Source organism: Rhinolophus ferrumequinum, chromosome 8 (assembly GCF_004115265.2).
Source record: "Rhinolophus ferrumequinum isolate MPI-CBG mRhiFer1 chromosome 8, mRhiFer1_v1.p, whole genome shotgun sequence".
NCBI classification, from domain to species: domain Eukaryota; kingdom Metazoa; phylum Chordata; class Mammalia; order Chiroptera; family Rhinolophidae; genus Rhinolophus; species Rhinolophus ferrumequinum.
Genome location: NC_046291.1, coordinates 2,832,785 through 2,855,191, shown reverse-complemented (window position 1 = coordinate 2,855,191; position 22,407 = coordinate 2,832,785). Strand labels below are relative to the sequence as shown.

The following is a 22,407-nucleotide window of genomic DNA, read 5'->3' as shown; positions in this document are numbered from 1 at the left end:
TGGAGGAATTGCAGAGTGAAGTTAATTAGAAAAGACGACATAAATGGATTAATGGTCCACCCTGGTGCTGCTAGTGGCTTGGACACTAGAAGACAGAGATGCTTTCTTGGTGTAAAAACAAAGGTTTTATCATCTGTATGGAAACATATTGTGTTGATAGGCTCACTCAGAATTCGTATGGCAATCTAATAGTCTGCTCACTTACATAATGGCAGACCCATCCACGTTTTTTCCTGAGTTGGACAGCACGTCAATAAAGAAAAAATGTCCCATTTCTCTACAGATCCCCCCTCACTGCTTTTGACATGGATTATTAGCTCCTATCAATGTATTCAGAAATAGCGTGATCAGTGAATTATTGATACTGAGAATATCGCAGCAAATGGAATGGGTCCTTATAGATACCCACTTGTCATTTCCTTGTAACCTGGAGTGTTTGGTTTGGGGGGCTCTCGAGGGTCCCACCTGCGTTTCCTGAAATCTGGCAGGATCAACACTGGTGCCATCATACAGAGGTGGAGCATGTCATTTAAAGGAGGGGACACGTTTTAGTGTGAAATATAAATGATCCGGACTGTCACTCACCCCTCCCTATTGGAAGAGACCCACTGGTGGGGGCATTAGCTCTCCCACCCCATCAAAGCTGAAACCGTGCGTAACCATCGGGGAAACCATTTTATGAGCAACCAAATGAAACCCCTTGAGGTTGGTTAGTTCTGAAACCCTTCTCTTCACTAAGTTCTCTGCCTGCCCGAGACAGCTGCTTCCTTCCTCCTGACTTCTAGTCATCTCACTCCTCATCCCTTGTTTTCGAAATCTCTGTTATGAAGGACTGATGTCTAGTACTGTTTCCCTACAATTCCTCCATTACTCTGGTCATCATCCCGAAAGCTCTACCTTTCTCTACACTCCTCTGCCCCTCTGGCCTCCCTAGGCCCCTCCCATCTGGCCTTTCGGATTGGTTGATTTTATGCCTCAAATCTTCAACTCTTCCTTCTTCCTGCTCCATCCAATGTCTTGAATTAACCAGAGACTGACTTTACAACCTGTCACCTCGCCTCCATCCCGCTGTCTCTGCAACCCTCTTGGCGGGAACCACTTTCAAAAGCCCGGGACAAAAGCAGTCCGTAAGTCTTGCCCCAGAGATCTTTCTGCTCCGTCCACTGCATGCCTCCTTAGGCCCGTTTGCCCAGTCACTCCTTTTTTTCATTCCCAGAATTATCCACGTCCTTGTAGCAGCTAAGTACCCTGGAGGGATTCTCCAGGCTTCCTAAATGATTTCAGTTACCCCGGCTCAGCCTGCGTCCGCACCGCACACCCTGTGGTGACTTTACGTCTAGACAGATGACGTTCCTGAGCACCAGCCTCTCGGGTCTCCTGCTTCCTCCTGCCTGTGGTCGTCCGATGACTGCACCCTCAGCCCGTGAGGGCCATTGTGCGTTCACTTGAAACTCTTCCACCCCCACCGTCTGCCCCCCACACATGCTGGCAGTGTCCCCGTGTTGAGCACACGGCTGCCTCTGGGGCTGTCCCCTCAGTCTGGCCTCTCATCGCCTGGCTTTTCCGAAGTCTCCCAGCCCATTGCGGCTTTCATCCGCTTCCCGGCCCAGCCAGGACCCCAGGGAGGGCTAGGTCAGGAATTTACGTGCTACCACTCTGGATTTCCTTGCCAAGATCTTGCCTCTTTATCATTCTCTTTTTGCAAACTCTAAACCTGGGAACTCCTTTTCTTCTAAGAGAGCCTGAGACCTCAGCAGAAAGGCAGAGTGGCCCACTAACCAGAAGACCCAGGATCTCTGCTGACAACCAGCCGTCGCTGAGAGTCAGCAGTGGTGTCCTGGACATTTTGTGGCCCCACCATCACAGCTCCAACTCCCAAACGCCACTGCCTCTCTCTCTCTTTCTGTCATCTTCTCTTACTGAGATGACTGATGCCAACTCCACTGGAACGTGCTCAGCTTCCCCCATCCACTTCAAAATCCTACAAACACAGCCCCTTTCTCTTTCCTTCCCTCCATCTCAGAGGATGTGCCGCTCTCTTTTCTGGAGCTCGCCTCTCCCCTGAGGCCCTCTGCTTCCACCTTAAGCCCCTGCCCACCCTCCTAGAATTCTCTGTTATCAATTGTCAATCGGCTACATGGACTAGTTGCCAGACAAAGTCAGTCCTTCGAAGCTGCCCATCCACGATGAGTCAGCCTAGTCACGGGCATCGGCCAACATTGCTGCGGTACAGAATATGTGACATTTTACTTGCCAAAGTCTTTCCTTGTCGGTCTTTTAGGCACTCAGCACTAGAGAGAGAACTAATGGGTTTGACTGGGTAAATGACTTGCCAGCCAGTCAGTTCTGCACTTACCGCTGTGCAATAAGACATCAATGCCGTGCCCATGCGCTCGCAGAGTGGCAGTGACAAAGGCCATTCGAACGGAAGAGTGTCTGCGGGCACAGCCATGGGTGTAGCATAGAGGTGAGGGAAGACCAGACCCAGAACCCACACGTAAGGGCCTCCAGCTCGGGCTCTTTCTGACTCCATGTCACTTACCCTCCAGGACTCGATTTCTCCTAAATCGATCTGGACTGGATCATATCTAAGGTTTCTTATGAGTCTAATTCCATCAATTCTCTGAAATAAATGCCATAGAACAGAAGAGAAGAGCTTTCTATGTTATTCCACTAGACACAAGAGTGGATGCTTCTTTCTCCCTCCACTCATGCCCTTTCAGACATGGAGCTTTCTTTAAAGGCAACAGGCCTTGTGTTCCCATGACAAATGGAGGGGTTTCTGTTAGAAGCCTGCTGCGCCTCACTGAGGCTTTCTTTTCTATGGATCATACAAGTACCTCTTGTGAGATCATAATGTCTGCCAGGTGTGGTTTTTCGAGTTAAAATTTGTTTCAAAAACCATCCTCTTGGATGTAGGTAAATGCTCTATTTTAGAAAGAGACTACAGAGAGTATCCAAACCTTTGTTTTTAAACCTATGAACGGTCATCTCTTCCCTAATCCACCCGCCATCCTTTAGCCACAATGTTGCTTTAATGCCAGCAGTTGCCAAGCTTATCTCCAAAGAACAGCAAGGCGGGCAGCAGCGTGACAGCGTTGCCATTACCTGTGACGTCTTTAAGGGTCTCTGTGTCTCCAGCCCTTTCTAGAGCCACGGATGAGTGCACATAGGACACTAAGTTTCCTACTATGTCAGGAAGTGAGGTAACATTCTCTAGGTTGAAAACATGCATATTGAACGGTTCACTTGCTATTTCTTTTAACGTTCCTTCATCTGCATCCTCAACTCCAATTGCAAACACGTTAACATCAGCAGACTTAAGTTCCGCTGAGGGCAGAGCAAGGCCGTCGTCCGAGTGTCCATCAGTTAACACTACAATAACCTGAGGGACTCCGTCACTGGCCCGGCTTCCAGCAGCCTTAGTGAGGTGGTTTTGCATTACGTATTCTAATCCTTTTCCAGTCTGATTGCTTTCCCCAATATAAGACATGTTGGAAATATGGGAGAGGACTTCTTGTTTAGTACGATACGTATTTAACAGGAACTCGGTATGTGGGTTGCTGTTGAACTGGACCAGAGCAAAACGGAAATCATTTTCTCCCACAGCTAAAGATTCTATAACATCATATAGAAACTCTCGAACAAGTTGGAAATGTTCCTTCCCAATGCTCCAAGAGGAATCCACTAGAAATATTATATCGGCAGCGGCACCATTTTTGACATCTTTAAAAAAAGACATTGGTTTAGATTTTTCTCCTGTTCAAGCAAAGCCTTCCTACACTAATTCAGTTTGTGCTATGCTGTTACTAAATAATTCACACCTCACTTGCAATACAGGCAGGTAGGCTGACTTACCTGAGAAGCAGGGACCTGGACATATGGATTCAACAGCTGCTGGTACCCAGTCCTGGCCCCAGTTCTGTATGCAATGGGTGAGCACACACCACCCCTGGGCGCGCCCCAGAACAGGAAGCAACGCTCTCGGGCTGTCTGTTAACTCAAGCATGATTCTCTGTGGCACTGTGAGCCCCAAAACCCACCTGCTCAGACCGGAAGGACAGCCTATCACAGGTGACCAACCATCATTGTATAAACTCATTCTTCAGTTTGGGGCCTGAAACTGGGCCTTGAAGAGAATCAACAGTGAAAACTACTGCTTTTTACGTTACCTAACCTCCAATGCTTTGGGGAACGTCAAGAAAAATAAATGCAATAAATAAGTCTTCCTTCAGTGCAGAAGACTTGTGTAACTGTAGAGAACGCCAAGTCTCATTTTTCTCAGACTTTTCAGCATGAAGAAAGGTCCCGTAACGAGTTCCCACACACTTTTCAGGGCCAGAAAAGCCTTCCTAACTGTCGGGCTTAGGTTATCTCTTTCAGAGATGAATCCCGTTCTCCCTCAGAAGTGGGGGGCAGGAGACTTAAGGTGCCGGGCGGTCGGGATGGGCCAGGCTGGCTCCTGAGCTCTACTTACCTCGGGCTGACCCTGTGCCCCAACCACTGCTCCCCTTCCATTGAGGTGGCTCTCGCCTCCCCACCATCTAAGAATTAGCAGGTCTGACGGGAGCATCCCTAGCAGAGGCCCAGCTCTCCCAGCACAGGACAGGAAGACCCTCATCAATCCTTCTGAGCTCATAATGCATGAAGCATTTCTCAGTTTTCTAAAACTCTGCAAACCAATTCCTAACAAGGTTATCTAGGATTGATTTTTTAAAACAGTTTTGGGAAACTGGTTTTGAAAAGATCAGGTGAATCTAGATGGGAAATGTTTCTGTGTCCAGAATTACAGAGAGAGGGTGCTCTTTGCACTTGGTTTACAAGAAAAATCACATTTACTCTCCATAGTTGTCTTCCCCCGGTTTGATGGGCTCAGAGACCAGCCAGGGCCAGAAATGTGGAAAAGCTGTTCAGATGGTAACGTCTTTGTGACACAAACTTTCTGTTCACACCCAATGTAAAAACAAACAACTTGCAAACCAACTCCAAGATATCAAACCCAAGTTCTCGTAAAACTAAGCCATCTCCCACTGGATAAAGAGTATCTGAGAACGCCTGTAAATTGATGAACATTCCATAATGAACAGTTTAGCTAGCCCCTAAAAGCTTCTCTAAGCTCTACATCAGCTCATGACCTCATGACCTCAAATCAGAAAACACTATTTATTTTAATAATGTTCAGAGACGTTTCTGGATCTTACCTGCTTGTTGCTGGGCACGAGTTAACGAAAAGCCTGAGAGAAAGAGGCCAAAGATGGCCACTAAGGGCAAATGTCGGTGTTTCCTCATTTTGAATTTGTCTGAGCACCAAATGTGAACCTAAAGGAGAAAACAGAACAGAGGACAATCACCAGTGTTTGACTCTCAGATTGCGAACTAGTGAATTAAGGATTTATCCCGTTTATGAAAAATAGCTTTGACTGAACACATAAATGAGAATCTTTGAATCTCGTGATTGTATTATTTTGACCATAGCCAAAAACTGTGCAGTTAAACCTTTTTCCTCTCAAATTGGGGTAGGCAGCAATGGCGTATCACTAAACAAATGGCAAAATGGAAACGAGCAGGAGTAAAGGCAGGCTCGGGCACAAAAGCGGCAGGTTTGTGACACCCAGCTTAACTTTGTAACTCACGTGAAAAGGGATCCCACAGGAAAGCCTCAGTTCATGGAGAACGGACTTTGCCCAAATCACAGCACGTGCAAACACAACCACAGCAGCTGGGACCATTTTGAATCGTCCCCTTATTCCCTATTCGCATGTAGCACTTTTCCTCCAACAAAAACCACCTGCGTGTCCACGTCCACTCTCAGAATGGAACAAGCTCAGAGCTAGTGAATTAGCAACACTGTGAAACCAGACGTGAGGACCGACTGCTGCGTTGCATGGTCCCTATACCCACCCACCAGCTGGTGGCTGCAAACATGACTTCCGGCCAGCTGAGCTCATGGTCGGATGGCCTTAGTAACCAGTGTCACCGAACCTTTTCCCCGCAAGCAAACAACACCAACTCCCCACGCCAAACCAGAAAGCACCCCTCCCACACCAAACCTTGAAGTCCCCCTCTTCACCTTCCAAGCCCCAATCCAATGACATCAGCTTGAAAGCCTGGGCTTTTCCTTACAACCCTCCAGAGAGCTGGCCAGGTCTTCTCTGCCCAGGCTGATGTCCCTTTGCCAGGACAGCACCTCTTTTCTCTTCCCCTTGGTCCAAGGCTCTGATTTCCCCCAACTTTTTCTTGGGTCGTGGCTATGTGACCCTTGCAATCCCATAGGACCCCATGCATGGTTTAATGCTGTCTTGAAATTTCTAATAACTTCTGGACAAGGGCCCCTCATGTTCACTTTGCTCTGGGCCCACAAATGATGGAGCTGATCCTGGGTGCAGCTGTGCATGTATATCAAGACTGTCCTTACTCTCACCCAGACCAGGAGAGGTTTTCTGGGCAGGGGCTCGGGTACCAATATTAGAGAGAAAGGGCGCTGGCAACAGGAATAGGCTATGACGTTATCAAACCACCGTTTTTGACGTCATGTTGTCAAAAGTTACTAAGCACCTACTATGTGCCGAGCACGGCTTTTCACCATTTATCTCATTTGTTTTCACTCTATCTTTCTAGGTAGACGTTCATCCTTATGCCTATAAAGAAGGAACTGGGGCTCAGAAAGTAACTGGCCCAAGTCACACAACTATTAAGGGACACCTTGATATTCAAATGGCACCCACCACTCTCAAGGTCAAGAAGAAGAAAAGCATTTATTATACTCTACAACAACTTGTCAATCAAGTTCAACAGCTTGAATTTGGAGCTTTTTAGAAATCAAATGAGGAGACCGTGACAGTGCTTGAGTGACTATCGAGGTACTTGGAGTCGGATAAACCTGGATCTTAGTTCCACCACATCCCACCTTGGGCAGGTCATTGGACTGCCCCAGGCCCCAGTTTCCTCTTCTATAATGTGGGAGAAATACTAATAACACCTCTCCTGCCAGCTTCCTTGGGACTGTGTAACAGCTGCTTGTTAAATGCCTGACACAGACTGGATAGTAGGTGAATTCTAACTACCATTCTCTTCCAAGGTAAGTTTTGCCAGCATTTCCCAAAGTGTATTCCATGGAACATTCAGTCTATGAAATGTTCTAGAAAAAAAAAGGAGGGGGTTCCATGAGCAACAGAGTTTGGGAAGCACTAAATAGCCAGCCACCTTCTGGAATAGTTACAATATACACTAACAAAAGAGTATCTTTTGTTGTTAACAGCTTGGAGAAGGAAAGAAACCTGTTCCACTTTATTTAACCCAGAATTTCCCAAACATGTTTCATAAAATCTTTCTTTAATACTAGCTATTCACATCCAACGAAACAAGTGGCACACATTAGGAGCAGTGGGTACTCACTCCCAGGTCTGGTCTTGCTAAGTCCTTCCAGCTCTACAGCACTAAGCTAGAGGCATCTCCACCTGCCCAGATCTCCTGACCCAGGTCAGGGGTCTGCAGATGTCTGTTCCCTTGGACTCCATTAACTGCAAGACAGGATCCATGTCCCTTGATGGAGGAGCTCGCCACCTCCTAGTGACCAAGTGAGCGGATGGAATGTGTAGATAACCAAGGTATCTCCAAAGAGGCTCTGCGGAGGGGGACCAATCTCACCAGCAACTTGAACTTCCAGGGTGCCAGTTCATATTATCGGTTATTTTTTCTTGTACTTAGTTTCAGGAAGTACTATTTGATATTGGAAATTATATGGTATAGACTACAGTGAAGTGGGAAATCCCACTTGATTTAAGAAACTTACATATTTAATCCAGAGAGATTGGCTTACCATCATAATTTATATTTCATTGTTAGGGTTTGAAGGTTAAAAAGAAGGCCTTGTGAATTACAACACAAAGAGGCATTCAGCTTCAGTGTGAATGAAAATCAAAAACACCTCTCTTGATTTTCAAGTACATGTCAGATCTTCAAATGTAGTTTTTTTCATTTTATAATCCTAAAAGTCCAAATGCTTCTAAATTGCTTTTATATCCCCTGCGTTAGGAATGGCTTGACTCTTCCCTGAGAGAGGCAACGGGAAACAAGAGCAAATCAGGAATGCAAAATGGCTTGTGAAATATCATTACTGCTGAGAAGCTGAGAACACTTGCAAGACTCCATGAAAGCCAGAGGACAGAAATGTACCCACAAATTGGATAACCTAGAAAAAGTGGATAAATTTCTAGAAACATACAACCTATCAAGACTGAATCATGAAGAAATAAAAAATCTGAATAAACCTAGAACTAGTTAGGAGATTATTTCAATAATTTCAATAATCAAAAATCTCCTAACAAAGAAAAGTCTAGGACCAGATGGTTTCACTGGAGAATTTTGCAAACATTTAAAGAAGAATTAACACCAACCCTTCTCAAACTTTTCCAAAACACTGAAGAGGAGAGAACACTTCAAAACTCAATCTATAAGGCCAGCATTACCCCAATACCAAAATCATAAAAAGATACTACAAGAAATGAAAGCTAAAGACCAATATCCCTGATGAATATTGATGCAAAAATTCTCCACAAAACACTAGCAAATCAAATTCAACAACACATAGAAAGGATTATACATGACAAGCAGCAGTCATTCCTGGAAAGCAATGATGGTTCAACATATGAAATTCAATGTAATATATCACAATAATAGAACGAAGGAAACAAAAAAAAAAGATCTTCTCAATGGATGCAGAAATAGCACATTGCAAAATTCAACACCCTTTCATGATAAAAACACTTAACAAACTAGAAATAGAAGGAAATTACCTTAACATAATAAAAGCCTTATATGGAAAGCCCACAGCTAACATCATACTCAATGGTGAAAAAAATGAAAGCTTTCCTTCTAAGATCAGGAATAAAGCAAGTATGTCCTCTCTCACCACATCTATTCAACATAGTATTGAATTGTGCAAGAAATATAAATGGCATCCAAATGAGAAAGGGAGAAGTTAAAATTGTCTCTGTTTGAAGATGACACGATCTTATATGTAGAAAACTCGAAAGATGAAAGAAAGAGAGAGAGAGAGAGAGAGAGAGAGAGAGAGAGAGAGAGAGAGAGAATAACTGTTAAAACTAATAAACAAATTTAGCGAAGTTTCAGGGTATAAAATCAACATACAAAAATCAGTTGCAATTCTATACTAATTGAACAATCTGAAAAGAAAATCAAGAAAACAGTCTCATTTACAATAGCATTAAAAACACAACAAAATACTTAGGAATAAACTTAACGAAGGAGGTGACTTGTACACTGAAAACTACTAAACATTGCTGAAAGAAACTAAAAGACACAAATAAATGGAAAGAAATCCCGTGTACATGAATTGGAAGACTTAATATTGGTTAAATGTCCATACTACCCAAAGTAATCCACAGATTCAATGCAATTCCTATCAAAATCCCAATGGCATGTTTTTGTAGAAATTTTTTTTTAATCCTAAAATTCATATGGAACTTGAAAGGACCCAGAAGAGCCATAGCAATTTTGAGGAAAAAAAATAAAGCTGGAGGCATCACATATCCAAAACATATTAAAAAGCCACAGTAATCAAAACAGTATGGTACTGGAATAAAGACAGACATACAGAGCAATGGAATAAAATAGAGATCCCAGAAATAAACCCTTATGTACATGGTGAAATTAACTCCTATAAGGGTGCCAAGGCTACACATGGGGAAAGGATAGTCTCTTCAACAAATGATGCTGGGAAAACTGCATATCCACATGCAAAAAAAATGTAGTTAGACCCTTACCTTGCACAATTGACCAAAACTAACTCAAAATGGATTAAAGATCTAAATGTAAGACCTGAAAGTATAAAACACTTAGGAGAAAATCTTCATAACATTAAATTTCTTGGATATGACACCAATAGCACGGGCAACAAAAGCAGGAATAGACAAATGGGACTGCATCAAACTTAAAAACTTCTGCGCAGCGGAAGGAAACAACACAGTGAAACCCACTGCTTGGCTGGCTGGTGTGCTTTCTCCATTGAGGATGACCTGCTATGCCACAGCCCCAGCATTGCCCCATTCATTCTCTAGAAATCCCTCAAGCCCATGCTCTACCTTGAGAATCTTCCAGACCTTTCCGTCTACCCATACCTTCCTTCCCCACACCCTGTTAGACCTATTCCTGAGTTTTTCTTTTGAAAAAAAAAAAAAGCAATTTCAGTGTCTGTGATTTGTGTGTGTGTTCTCAACTAATTGAGGGTATAAACTTTAGAACAAGGTAAAACTAAATTGTACACATGCTAGTCTTAATTATTTCTATTAAAAGTAAACATTGGAATTTTTATTAGTGATAATAATTCTACTAGAAAGCCATTTTATGGGGAAATTAACTGTCCACATTATTTAAATTTTATTGGGTCCTTTCCAGAAATATAGCCTATCCTTTCCAAAACAACCTGTAACGTTATAATTGGGCAAGAACATTTTTAATACGGATTCCACGGTTTTAAAGGATCTGACAACTTTTCACAAATGTGTGTAAATTGTGTACGTGGGGTTTCCTGGGGATAGGATCCATGTTCAAATGTGATTCGAAAAGCATCTATTCTAACTCCCCACTGAAGTTTAACTACCACTGCTTCAATGAAAAGATTTAATGGAAGTCTTCCAGGGGGTCCAGTTCAATTGTTTTAAATATGCAGGATGTTAGGCAGTATTCCAAAATAATGCTCTCATTTTTCATAGAGCTTAATAAAATCTAAATTGTATTAGGCTGAAATCTGTAAAGTCTCTCTGAGACATTACTTACTTCAACAATTATTTTAGGAAAATGAATTTTAAATTAGTTGAAAATCATATGTAAATATTTTTATTTCCAAGATATTAATCTTTAAAAGAGTAACCCCCTAAATGAAGTGCTTCCCATTGGGACACAAAGTAATGAAATAAATATACAGTGCACAGGAACTGTCTTTTCCAAAATCTATACAGATATTGAGGAGAGGGGAAGGAACAGAGGAGGAGAAGCCCTTCCAACTCTGAAAACGAAGAACGGGAGAGAGACTTGTAAGCTAATGACTTATGCAGACTCCACTGATGACTAAGGAACTCACATGATTTGGTTGAGCTGAATTCCCAGGTGGGAAAACCGCCTTCGGCTCCACACACTTTTCCTGCCGTCATAATTAGGGGCCAGCCATGTGGCTTGAGCGTTCCTAGTCCAGATGTGAAATATTTGTTAATGCTTTTGTTTGCAGTTAAATCTATTCTGTTGCTTATCATGTCATGGAGTCCCAATTTTTAAAACTGAAGTTCCTGGCAATAAACTTAGAGAATCGTTTCATTCAGCTTATTAAATGATGTCAAAACCTCATCTCTCCAAGTGACCACCCGGCTTGTCCATTTTAATAAGGCAGCCAGCCCCCTCATGACCCTCCCCTGTCCCCAGGAAATAGAGACAAGAGAGCAAAAGGAATATTTACTGGGTGCCTATCTCATAGGTGGAATTTTGTGCCTTCGTCCCAATAACTCATTGGCTAATTTCCCCCTATTTTATAGCTAAACCTAAACCAGGTGAGGCAAAGTGATTTGCCCAAAGGCACACAGGTAAAGCAAACTAGAACCAGCATCCTCATGAAAGTCTGCATTTCCAAAGCCCACAGGAAGAACCCCAAGAAACCCTAACAGGCTGTATCAGATTTGGCCCACATCAAGGAAACTCCCCATGTCTTTGGGGGAAAAAATAGACTTCTTTGGTGGTGACAAACCACAGATTCTATGTCAACAGAATCCATTTGTCTGTTGCTGTTCCTTCAAGTATGAAAAAAAATTGGCTGCTCGAGACCCTTGGGTTGGGTGGGGTGACATGCTGCTTTTGTGTCATAGATTCAATGTCCCGAAGGCAACAGATTCAATAATAGAACTTGAATACATTTTTACTCTTTCTATTTAGCATTGGTAATTCCTTCTTTCTACTCTGCCTCTTTCTAAAAAGGATTGGAGATGCCTTTTTCCTTTTAGTAGCTGTTCATATTATAAAGGTTGCTTTCCACGGCCCTTCCACTTGAACTTGTATTTACTCACATTCCAAAGACTTTCCCAAGCTATTTTGCAATTCTGTGACTTTACTTTTCATTAAGTCTACTCAAAAGCGTTTTCATTTTCCACGTCTGGAAATCTTTTTAAAGAAGGAGACACACACATGCACACAAGGAAAGAATTTTAAAACAAAGGCTTAAATACATCCAGAGCTCCTATTTCGAAGTCATTTCTTTGGTCTTCTCCAAGGACTGCCTTTGAAAGTCAGGCTGGTTCTCCTATGAAGTCCTAGGACTTCTGTTAACTCCTAACTGTCCCATTTAAAATGGGAGCCGCAGGAATAAAAGACCATGGTGAGAGAACCCTGCCATCCGCTGTGAAATGAGAAGTCGCATTTCAGTAAACCCTAGGGGCCCTGAGCTTGCAAGCTGCCGCGTTCTCTCTTTTTCTTGCTCTTCTTCCCTTTCTTGCCTGAATCTTGGGAAAGGACTTCCCCATTCTTATCCCCAGAGAGGAAGTTAAGAGGAGATTTATTGGGTCCTTCGAGCAGGGAAGGAGGAGCGTGGGATTTGATGTATTATTTCCGTTTGAAAGAACTTTGGGGGAATCCTCAAAAGCAAAAATGATTTGGAACAAGCCTAAGAAAACCCCTTCGAAGAAATACATCAGAAGATTTTCTTTTTTACTGTTTATTTTACAACTTGAATCTCTCATTTCCATTCTATGAAACCTCACTAGATAAGAAATATGAGCTACACATACATATGTGTAAGCAGTAGTCTATTTGACCCACACTCTGAACGCTGTTTCTGGGGAAGCAAAATTTTAACTCTTCTGACCCTGTGTGTGCTGCCTCAGCCTCACTGCCACTTACTGATGTCCTTGTAAGCGGCTGACTGAGTGGCTGACTCGAGATCCGCAGTACATCCTGGTAAAATCAAGTGACACAATACCTGTTCGGCAGCTCACGTGTTACAAGAGAGCAATATGGAAGGGGGGTAGACGTCCCTGGTGAGTAGCCTCCCCCCACGTGAGGTCCCAAGCAAGGACCTCACACGCCAAGCAAGGACGTGCTGAGCACGTCGGGGTTAGTTTCCTTCCCCCCATGAAGGCAACTTGAAGAACCTCCAGGTTAACTGCCCACATATTTGGAAATTTATTTAAAGACATATTCCTAGAGTCCAGGATAATGGCCATGAGGCAGAAAGTTCCATCTCTGCTGTAGCTGGAAAAGCCAGCTACCACCACGCAAATGTACAACACATTTTCCCCTCTTAAATCTAAGGCAGCCAGACAAGGCTCTTCCTCCATTTCTACTGCTAATTATAAACATGGGGCAGAGACGCGTTCGGATTTAACATTAAGGAAGAGGGTGCCCTAGAAATGCTTCAAAAGAAATGGCACGAACACCCACTCCATCCCAGCCCCGGGACACGTGGGGCTGTTGGCTCCAGATCAGCGCTCGGCGTTCACCCTCCTCCCTTCCTTTCTTGGCCTCAGACTTCGAGGCTACTGGCCTCTCCAAAACCATGGTGTTCCTTTGTAGAATTATTCAACGTGACTTAAATGTTCTCATATTATGAGGAACAATTAAACATTTGGGTTTGTTTTCCAGTCTGATTCATGATCAAGTAAAAGAGAAAATTATGTAAAGTGGAGACTTTAAAAAAATTAAGTCAAAACATCTGATAAAATATCAACTCTGGATGTAGTGTAATAGCCTGGAAAAATTCTACTTTCTTACTGTCTCTATCAGTAACGGCCGGTTAATTCCTCCCAGCCTCGCTTAGGGGTAAAATGAGGCAAATTGCCTGGTGCTCCGACAGGCAGTACTTCTGCGACCACTTTCTTCCATCTGTTACCCTAGGCTCTGACTGGTGATGGGGTTCCTGCTGCCCCACCGCAAACAGAGAGCCCCCCAGTGCACGTCGGGGCAATCTGTGGGCTCAGCTGAGCTGGCACTAGCTCTGGGTGCCAGCACTGGGCCACTGAATCAACTGATGAAGATTCCAGAAGAGAAAAACCGGTTTCCTGGAATGGCTTCCCTTGAGACCTGAGTCATCTCCAGCTGCTGTTCAGTTTTTGATTTTGAAATTAAATCAACCCATGAGCTCTTCCTTCTAGTAGCCAATTCTCCATGCTCGGGACCCATGAAAATTGCATGTATAGGACGAAACGGGGGGGTGGGGGAGAAGAAGTATTTCCCATTGTGCTTTCTCTGGCCTCTCCTATCTGGATAATGTTTCTGTGTGTTTCCTGAGCCTTCGCGTTCCAGAGAGCAGCAGGATTACACGATGCTAAATCCAGCCAGACCCCTACAAAAGACTAACAACTTGCCTTTGGGAGGGGGTTTGGCAGAACTTTCCATATTTGTCTTAATTTCCTTCTATCCAGATTTTTTTTTTTTTGAACAATTACCTCTCTGCTAAATAAACTTAAAATATGCTACTCCTTAAAAGACTGGTCAATGGAAGGAAGCAGCTTTCTTCACATGATGCTCTAGAATACACTCTTAGAGACATGTGCTTCTGGGATTCCTGGTCCCAGGGGTTTGCCTGTGGGAATACGCTAACATGTGCAGGAGCCCCCAGGAAAGGATGATTTGGCTTCACTGCCTGCTCTGTGACCTCAGGCCAGGAATTCACCTCCCTGTGCTGCAGTTCTGCATTCGAAATGTCAGGGTGTGGAGAAAGCATCTACCAAGGTAGGAATTTTTTGACAATTCAAATAGTCAAATGGAAATCATATTTGCCAGCCAGAGAGTAGGGCTTACGTCTTAGTCATTTTTGTCCCTGCCCTCAACCCCAAAGCTGTCCGCCATGGCGCACAGTGGAGTATATTAACCACAGAGACCAAGTAGACGGTGAAGTTTGTTCGCTCGGAGTTGGAATTCTGTAACTCAGCATCCTAACAGCAGACATCTCAGAGTAACAGTCATAGGTCAGAGAGTCGGTGAGATATTTGTAACTAACAAATATTTTAAATGGAACCTTTATAATTATAGTTTGTGTGAATTTTTAAAAATACATTCAAACAAGTGGCCTATTAGAAGAAAATAGCAAAGGCAGGTAATTAAAGAGTGTGAGTTCCTGGATCAGCTCATCTTAACTTCCCTTCCAGTTCTAAATTTCAAGAATTCTACGTGATACAGCACAGCATGAATATGCAAACTAGCTTTGTTAATTTAAACTTTTCATAGTAGATATTGGTACAACATTTCTTTTAAAAGTTGATTGCTTAATGCCCTTGTAACGAAATGATTTTAGAGTACAGAATGCTTCATTTCAAGGAATAATTTCACCTCAATAGACTTCTACCTGAGCATAGAAAAACATAAAATTCTAAATTTACATCTATTTCAGGTATTACAGTCATGATTTTTTTAAATTATGTATTGAAACCATCTCTAGATAGGTCCTGAAGTTATCCACGAGCTCTGTTGCAGTACCTCCCGACCCACTCCCTGCAGACCGGAAGCCCCACCCTGAGAGACTCCAGCACCACTTGGAGAATTTTCTAGAGCTCAGAGTGATACACCGCCCTCTAGAGGACAGAAAGCCAGACTGCATTTTCAGGAACAGTGTTCTAATTCAAAATTTCATCTCCTTCCCAAAGTAGACCTATGAGACCAGTAGGTATTAAAAGAGAACCAACATAATGAATTTCTGAAGAGAACCCCTCTCTGTAAATCAGGACACTGAGTGTGAGACAGCCATTACCCATGGCTTAGAGGGAACAAGCAGCGTCTTTTCGGTAAAGGGAAGGATCATCTCCCAGAACTTTTACACTGGAAAGAGAGAAACCATATCTAGAAATGAGGGGATGGAGATAACGGTCCTTGACGAGTTCGAAGCTGTCTGAATTAGCAGAGACTTTTTAAGCTTCCCTGCTTTAAAACTTGAAGCATTTGGGGCTTTCGTTTCCTTAGCCAGAGCTACTAATAAAATTTTTTTAAATGTCCGGTTGCTCTCACATCATCCAATATTTCTGAGGCAGTGGTGTGTTTTCACTGCCTGCTTTCCACAGCTAAGACACAGTGAAAAGTTTGCTCCTGTAGGTCACTGAGAAAGCTGCCTGGTACACAATGTCCCATTCAGAACGGGACGTGTCATTCAAGGTCCAGTTCTTCTCCAAGATAACAAATCCTCAGGTGCTTCCAAAAAGAACAAATTTTCAAATAAAACTTTTGGCTAAAGTTATTTACATTATGCCTGTAAGACAGTCACATGCTACAAAATTCAGGACTTGCCGGTGAATTTTAAATCCTAAATGTGGAATTTCACGTAAAAGTGGGTGGTGACACAGACTCCTGGTAAGGACCACACTTTATTTGGTTGTCTAAACACTGAGCAAAGAGACATAAGAAGCCTCAATGGCAAAAACTCTCTACAAACTTTCAAAGGGAAAGGAGGGCTGATTTCAAGCTGGCCTGAAGCAGTGTGGTCTGCAGCCTCCTAACTCAAAACTAAGGTCAGATGGGGCCCCTCATTTGACCCACAAATAGTTCACAGACCCTTGATTGAGTAGAGGGCTTTCTTCCTGCTTTATCATCAGTGACGTATCAGGTTCTAAGCTACGAAATTACAAAAGGCACCAGGATGACAGAACGAGGTACAGTGAATCCTAAACACGTCAGAAATCAAAAGAAGTGCAGAATAAAAGACAGTTCCTATTCAGAAAGATGCTTATTGTCTATCAAATATGTCCTTAAGACCCAAGTTTGAACACTCACCATAAACCCCATCACCTGAGGACCACAAGCAGGGTGAGGTGGGGCACACACCCTCGCAAGTGCTGGAAGAGCCGGGGCCAAGGGCTAACATTCTAGAGGCTTCCCCGGCCACCTCCCAGGACGGTGGGGTGGCCACACCCTCCAATTCCCCAGTTGGAAAAAGGCAGGACAGCCACACTTCACCACCCGGCCATGATATCCTTTCCCAAGTCCTCCTCTCCACCCAGTGTCCTCTTAATGGTTTTCTCACTGCCATGAGCAGGAAAAAGTAAACCCATGGGAATGAAAAACCCTTGTCTCAGCAAACAAGAGAGCAAGACAACGTCACCATTCTTATATTTTGAATTCCTACCAAAGCCCCTTACTTTCCCAGCGCTACGCCTTCACCCTCAGCAACGAGCCCACATAAGAACGAAGCAAAATGCCGATCGCATCTTTCTGGGCCCCCATCCCTAGGGGTGGCCTGAACAAAGGAAGCCTGCTCAGGTGATCTGCTCATAGAGCCGATGTCCGTGCCTGCGGGTCAACTGACCTGTCCAGCACTTCTTTCTCCATTCATTGGTAGAGCCTTAGGGAGCACAAACCATTTCTCCTATCACTTTTAGTAATACTTTTAGTAGAATGTGACAGGAGGATGTTATCTTCTGGGGGAACAAATTGAAGAGCACATTCCAAACCCAGGAGTAAATTAGTTCGAGATCCCCCGTTGCTAGGCCACCTGCTTTCCTGAAAGGGTAAATATTTCACTGCCATCTCAGCCACCTGCTGATCCTGTGGCCTCAGCAAGTAACTTAACACCTCAGAACCCCAACTCTGCATCTTTAAAAGCAGGGAACCACATCTCAGTGGTTTCTGAACAAGAACCTCGTCCATCATTGTTGGTCCAGCTCAAAACTCAGAGGTTCTGATCTTGTCCAACAGCCAGCCAGCTCTCGATTTAGTTCGAAACAAAGAGCACTTGATTTTAAAGCCATTTCCGTTCAGGTGTTTGAAGTATTAAGAAAGGGTTCCCTGGGACGCTGGGGGGATCCCCGGCTAAGAATAATCTCCATGAGCTCTGTGCATGCTGGCAACTCACAGGCGGACGTCGCCGTGTGCAGGCCAAGCAGCTGGCTGGCATGGGTCAACACCCCTGCATCCCCTCTGGGTGCAGGACACTCCCCTACACTCAGAGCAGTTTGTTCTTGGGGTCCAGACCAGCCTCTAAATTTGTACCTTGAGCTGATTTATTTTACACTACATAATACTCCCCTGGGTCCTCCCCAGTACCCCACCCCTACCTACTTCAACCCCAGTTGATTTCCTAACACAGTAAGCCCTTGAAACAGGTCCCCAAAGTAGGCTGGCAACTATCAGGAAGCACTTTCCATCCTGGGCCAGAGGAATGAGCCCCACCCTCCCTTCCAGGGAACAGGCCTTGGGCCTCCTAGCTTGGCACCCACACCACATCTGGGCAACACAGGCGGGCCTGTGGCCCCAGGAGCCCTGTCTTATCCACTGGGCTGCAGCCCAAACCCCACACGCCGTCTCCTCCTCTGACCCCTGCAGCTGCTTCAAGCAACCTCAGAGGACAAAGGCTTCAGCCATGACTTCAGGTTCCTGAAAAGATGAAGCCCGATGGCAATGGCTGAGGACCTCGACCTGGCCCAGAGTCAGGCACCAAAGTCCCCTGGTCCCCGGAAGGCACAGATGTGCTCCACCAGCCCCGTCCCAGGCCAGGTCCTCGGCGGGGGCAGAAAACGCCCCTGACACACGTGGGAGATCTCAGGTGGAGTCTCCCCAAGGTGCTACCCAACAGGTAGCTCCCTTGAATCCCCGCAAAGACACTTCTGCTAACAAAGCAGATTCCAGCTGGGCTTTAGAAGGAGGAGACAGCGTCCAAGAAATGGTGAGTCTAAGTCGAGAAGTGTGCACTGGAGCGCACGGGCGAGCATGGGAAGCCCCGGAGCCCCACAGCTGCAGCCCGGGTCCACACGGCCTCGACCCGGCTACACAAACCCAGTCGCCACACCTGGGAGAGAAAAACCAGCGGAACCTCCCAGACGTGTACAGAAAACTGTCACCGCGGGAACCTGAGAGCCATCTAGAAGCGGTCACCGGGGAGAAAGCGCTCAGAGACTTGGGAAAAGAGGGGAACTGGCACTCACCCTGAGCAAGCCTGAAGAGGTGTGTGTCCCTGGGCGTCGATATTCAGTTATGCTCGACCTGACGCATGTTTTTCCCACTCACAGCGTCTCCTCTTTCCGCAGCGGAGGGGACCAGAGCGGAGGAGGTAACTAACCCTCCTTGCGGTCCCTGCAGGAGGCTGGAGCGCAGGAGGACGGAGCAGCCCCGGGTGGAATATTGAGCTCCAAACTGGACGGCGTCCCGGGTACAGTCAGGGCTTCCTCCGGCTCCTCCTCCGCTCCCCTCCCCCTGACCCCTCCTCTCCCCCTCCCCACCACTGGCCTGCCCCAAACTGTAAATGAAAACCAGACTCTGTGCTCTGCTGCTCCAGCCCCAGCCTCGAGCTGATGTCACTCTCTGAATGCTGTCTTCACCCTACAGACGTTTCGCTAGACTCCTGCGAACCCCACCTTTTGACACACACACACCAAAAAAAAAAAAAAATTCACTTCTACTCGTCACCTTTTTGGGCTGGGCCCCGGTGGCAAAGAGAATGAATTTTGGAATTTTTTCGTGGGTATCCATGGTTTTCCTGCAATGTTTTCCAACACCATCAGAAGGGAAACAGGAAATGCAGTCGCCCCCCTCCACCCTCACCACGCCCTCCCCTTTCTTCTTGAAGTTTCTGAATTAGGACTTCTCCTAATAACCTCCGGTTTCAAATATTAAAAAAAAAAAAAAAAACCAGCCATTAAAGTCGCCTGGGCTCTCTGCTAACCAAAGCTCTGTTTGCCAGTGAAAAGGGAAGAACAGGAGACGACCACGTGGTCTTTCCTGCAGTTCTATATGTAATGAGGCTGGTCGTGAGGCCAAGGACGCCACACCAGGACACGTCTGAGGGGAAAGAGAATGATTCTCCTGATCAGGTTCCAAGAAAATTCTTGAGAAAGAACTTGTGTTTCTAACAAGGCGTCGCCCGGTCCACAACACTGGGATATATGTCATCTCTTTGATCACGAACGTCGCCACCCCAAGCTCTCTCACAGAGATACATGTCATTTTTCTGGTTAGGTGAGATTATGGTCCCATCTTACAGATGAGACAACCTGGGTTCATAGCAGAGCACAGATCTAAACCCTGGCCTTGGACACCCCCACACTTCTCACTGCTCTCCCGTCATGTGGCCCCTGTGAAAAGTCAGCGACTGCGAAATATCCAAAGACATCTGAGACACCATTAATTCCTTTCCAAGTTTAGGGGAGAAGGGGAGACCGTGCACACGAGGCCGTACCTGCTTCCTCCTGCAGCCCCAGGGCCTCCAGACTCGCCCTTCTCTGCACCGTAGGGTTCAGCTCGCAGACTGTCAGGCTAGAGGACAGGACACAGACCTGTCTTGAAACACATCCCTGCTCATCACCGCTAGATGAAGAAGAAATGAGCAGAGGCTCTGAGTAGGAATCACATAGACCGTGTGACATGTGGAAAGGCCACATTCAAAATAGCTAAGAATGTACATTCCTTGATGTTAGGAGAACAAGATTTAAAGAAATAGATAAAAGCCCACTCAGTCAAGAACTGTACTCCATAATATTTAATTGTCACTAATCATGGATGACCTAGACCTTGTCCAACACTGCCTGCGGCTCCAGAAACCTCAGGAGGCTGGTCGCAGTGGGTGGCAAGCCTCCAGCGTCTTCCTTTGTGCCTATTAGCGAGAGTATTTTGGCTCCTATGGTTTCCTCACATAATCACTAAGATTGGGCATTCTCACCAAAATGTCCAGTTCCTCTGTGCTGCCTGGTCCCAAGAATAAACCACGGCAAATGTCAGCACTGACCTAAATATCGAGGGTCCTAGGTCAGGGCCTGGCCACCTGAGGAGCCTCAGAAGTCACAGAATCTCTCGAGTCAGTTTCCCTTTCACTGTGGGTTTGAATTGGCCCTGGCTCCGTCTCCATTTCCTTCTGCACAGAACTTTACATGCCCAAATCCCAGGCTCTTTACAGTGGGGACTCTGAGGGCAGGTTAGCTTTCCCTCAGATGCACTGCTGTCATGTGGGGAAGATGGACACGAGCTCTGGCAGCTTTTCTACTGCTTTGGCTGGGCTTTTTGCTTCTGGCAATCACTCTGGGACAGGGAAGCCTGTCCCAGACCCCTTCCCAGCTTGGGGCACCCACCCCAGCCACTGTGCACCTTGTGGGAGGACTTCCCTGGGCTGCTGGGAGCCGCCTCTTCTGGAGATATCATGATGTGTTTGGTAGGCAGAATTCTTAGGGAGACTCCAGCTTCCCGGGAGCTAAGCGGCAGTGGGGGAGGGGAAGCTGAGCTCAGCATCCCATCACTGGCTCCAGGAGCTGAAGGTATGTCCTGAAGGGAATAGCAGCAGCCAGACACCACATTCAGCTGGGGATCCACGCCTTCCCCATCTGTGTTCCCTAACCCTGGATTGTAGCGTGCTGTATGTGTCAGTGCAGCCCGGCGTCCCTCCACTTCCCAGGATGGGCCAGACAACGGTGCGGGATGTCCTGGATGTCATTGCTGGAGTCCTCGCCCCCAGCCCACTCCTCTGGCCCTCCCCAACAATTCCTGGCCACAAACCCCTTTCTGCCCACAACAGCAGGGTGTTTCTCTCCCCTGCATGGAACCCTGACTGGTGCAGGTGTATTACATCAGCTGCAAAGTTTCGTTCGGCTCTAAAAGCCTGTGCTCATATATTTCATATGGCAGACAAAAAACAAAAGAAAGAATACTAGGCCCAAATGGGATGGTAGAGGCAATTTGTATTTGATGAATATTGTATCTGCTTAATGTCTAGCTCAGTCCTACACGGGTGTTTCTGTGCCTGGCAGCCTCTGTGCCTTTGAGTCTCTTCACCTGGAATGACACAGCTATAGACCACGACAATGAGTGGCAACGTTTCATGTGCACCATGTGCAACGAAATGCGGGGGCACACACTTATGTGGAAATTGGTTGGTTTTTAGAAGAAACGTGAAACACTTTCTCCTCAAATGCCATCTCTTCATTTTAAGTCAACATGGGAAGTCAATGCTGACGGAGAAGAGATAACACAACTCACGTGACCCTGACTTTGTAAATGGCCTCTCAGTGGAGATGGAAACCATCAAGTTTGCGTGAACCTTCAGAAATGCTACTGGCAGGCACCCTGGGGATAGGAAATTAGATGGTTCACAACCAGCTTCCAGAACTGAGCTACCAGAAGTCCACAGGAGCAAAACCCTTTTCGATTTTATATCTTTAACAAACCTCCCCCAGATCACTTCCCTACCACCATCCCCACCCCCGTCACCATCCCATAATAAGCACAGGTAACAGAGTGGACGCCCCAGGAGCCCACCATTGTGACCTCTGTCCCCATTTGGGAGATATGTGACCTGGGGTCCAGCCCGCTGAGCTCATAATCCCTAGATGAGCCAAGAGGTACCCCACCACCTTCCATAATCAAAAGGCTTTTTCTGGGTCACAGCCCACACCCCCACCTTCTCAGCCGCAAGGATGCTGCTTAAGACCAGAAGGATCTTCC

At 45.6% G+C, this 22,407-nt stretch overlaps 1 protein-coding gene across 1 annotated transcript in view; it reads right to left on the bottom strand.

The window, feature by feature from the left end:
- COL6A3 (collagen type VI alpha 3 chain) overlaps positions 1-19,101 on the bottom strand; it is an 81,581-nt gene extending 62,480 nt beyond the window's left edge. Inside the window, exons 1-2 of the mRNA XM_033112188.1 lie at positions 18,906-19,101; positions 5,202-5,319 (exon numbers count right to left, since the gene is read on the bottom strand). Of these exons, the coding sequence (XP_032968079.1) occupies positions 5,202-5,289 (88 nt within the window). The 5' untranslated portion in view covers positions 5,290-5,319; positions 18,906-19,101. The remainder of the gene's footprint in view (positions 1-5,201; positions 5,320-18,905) is intronic.
- Positions 19,102-22,407: the final 3,306 nt, after the last annotated feature.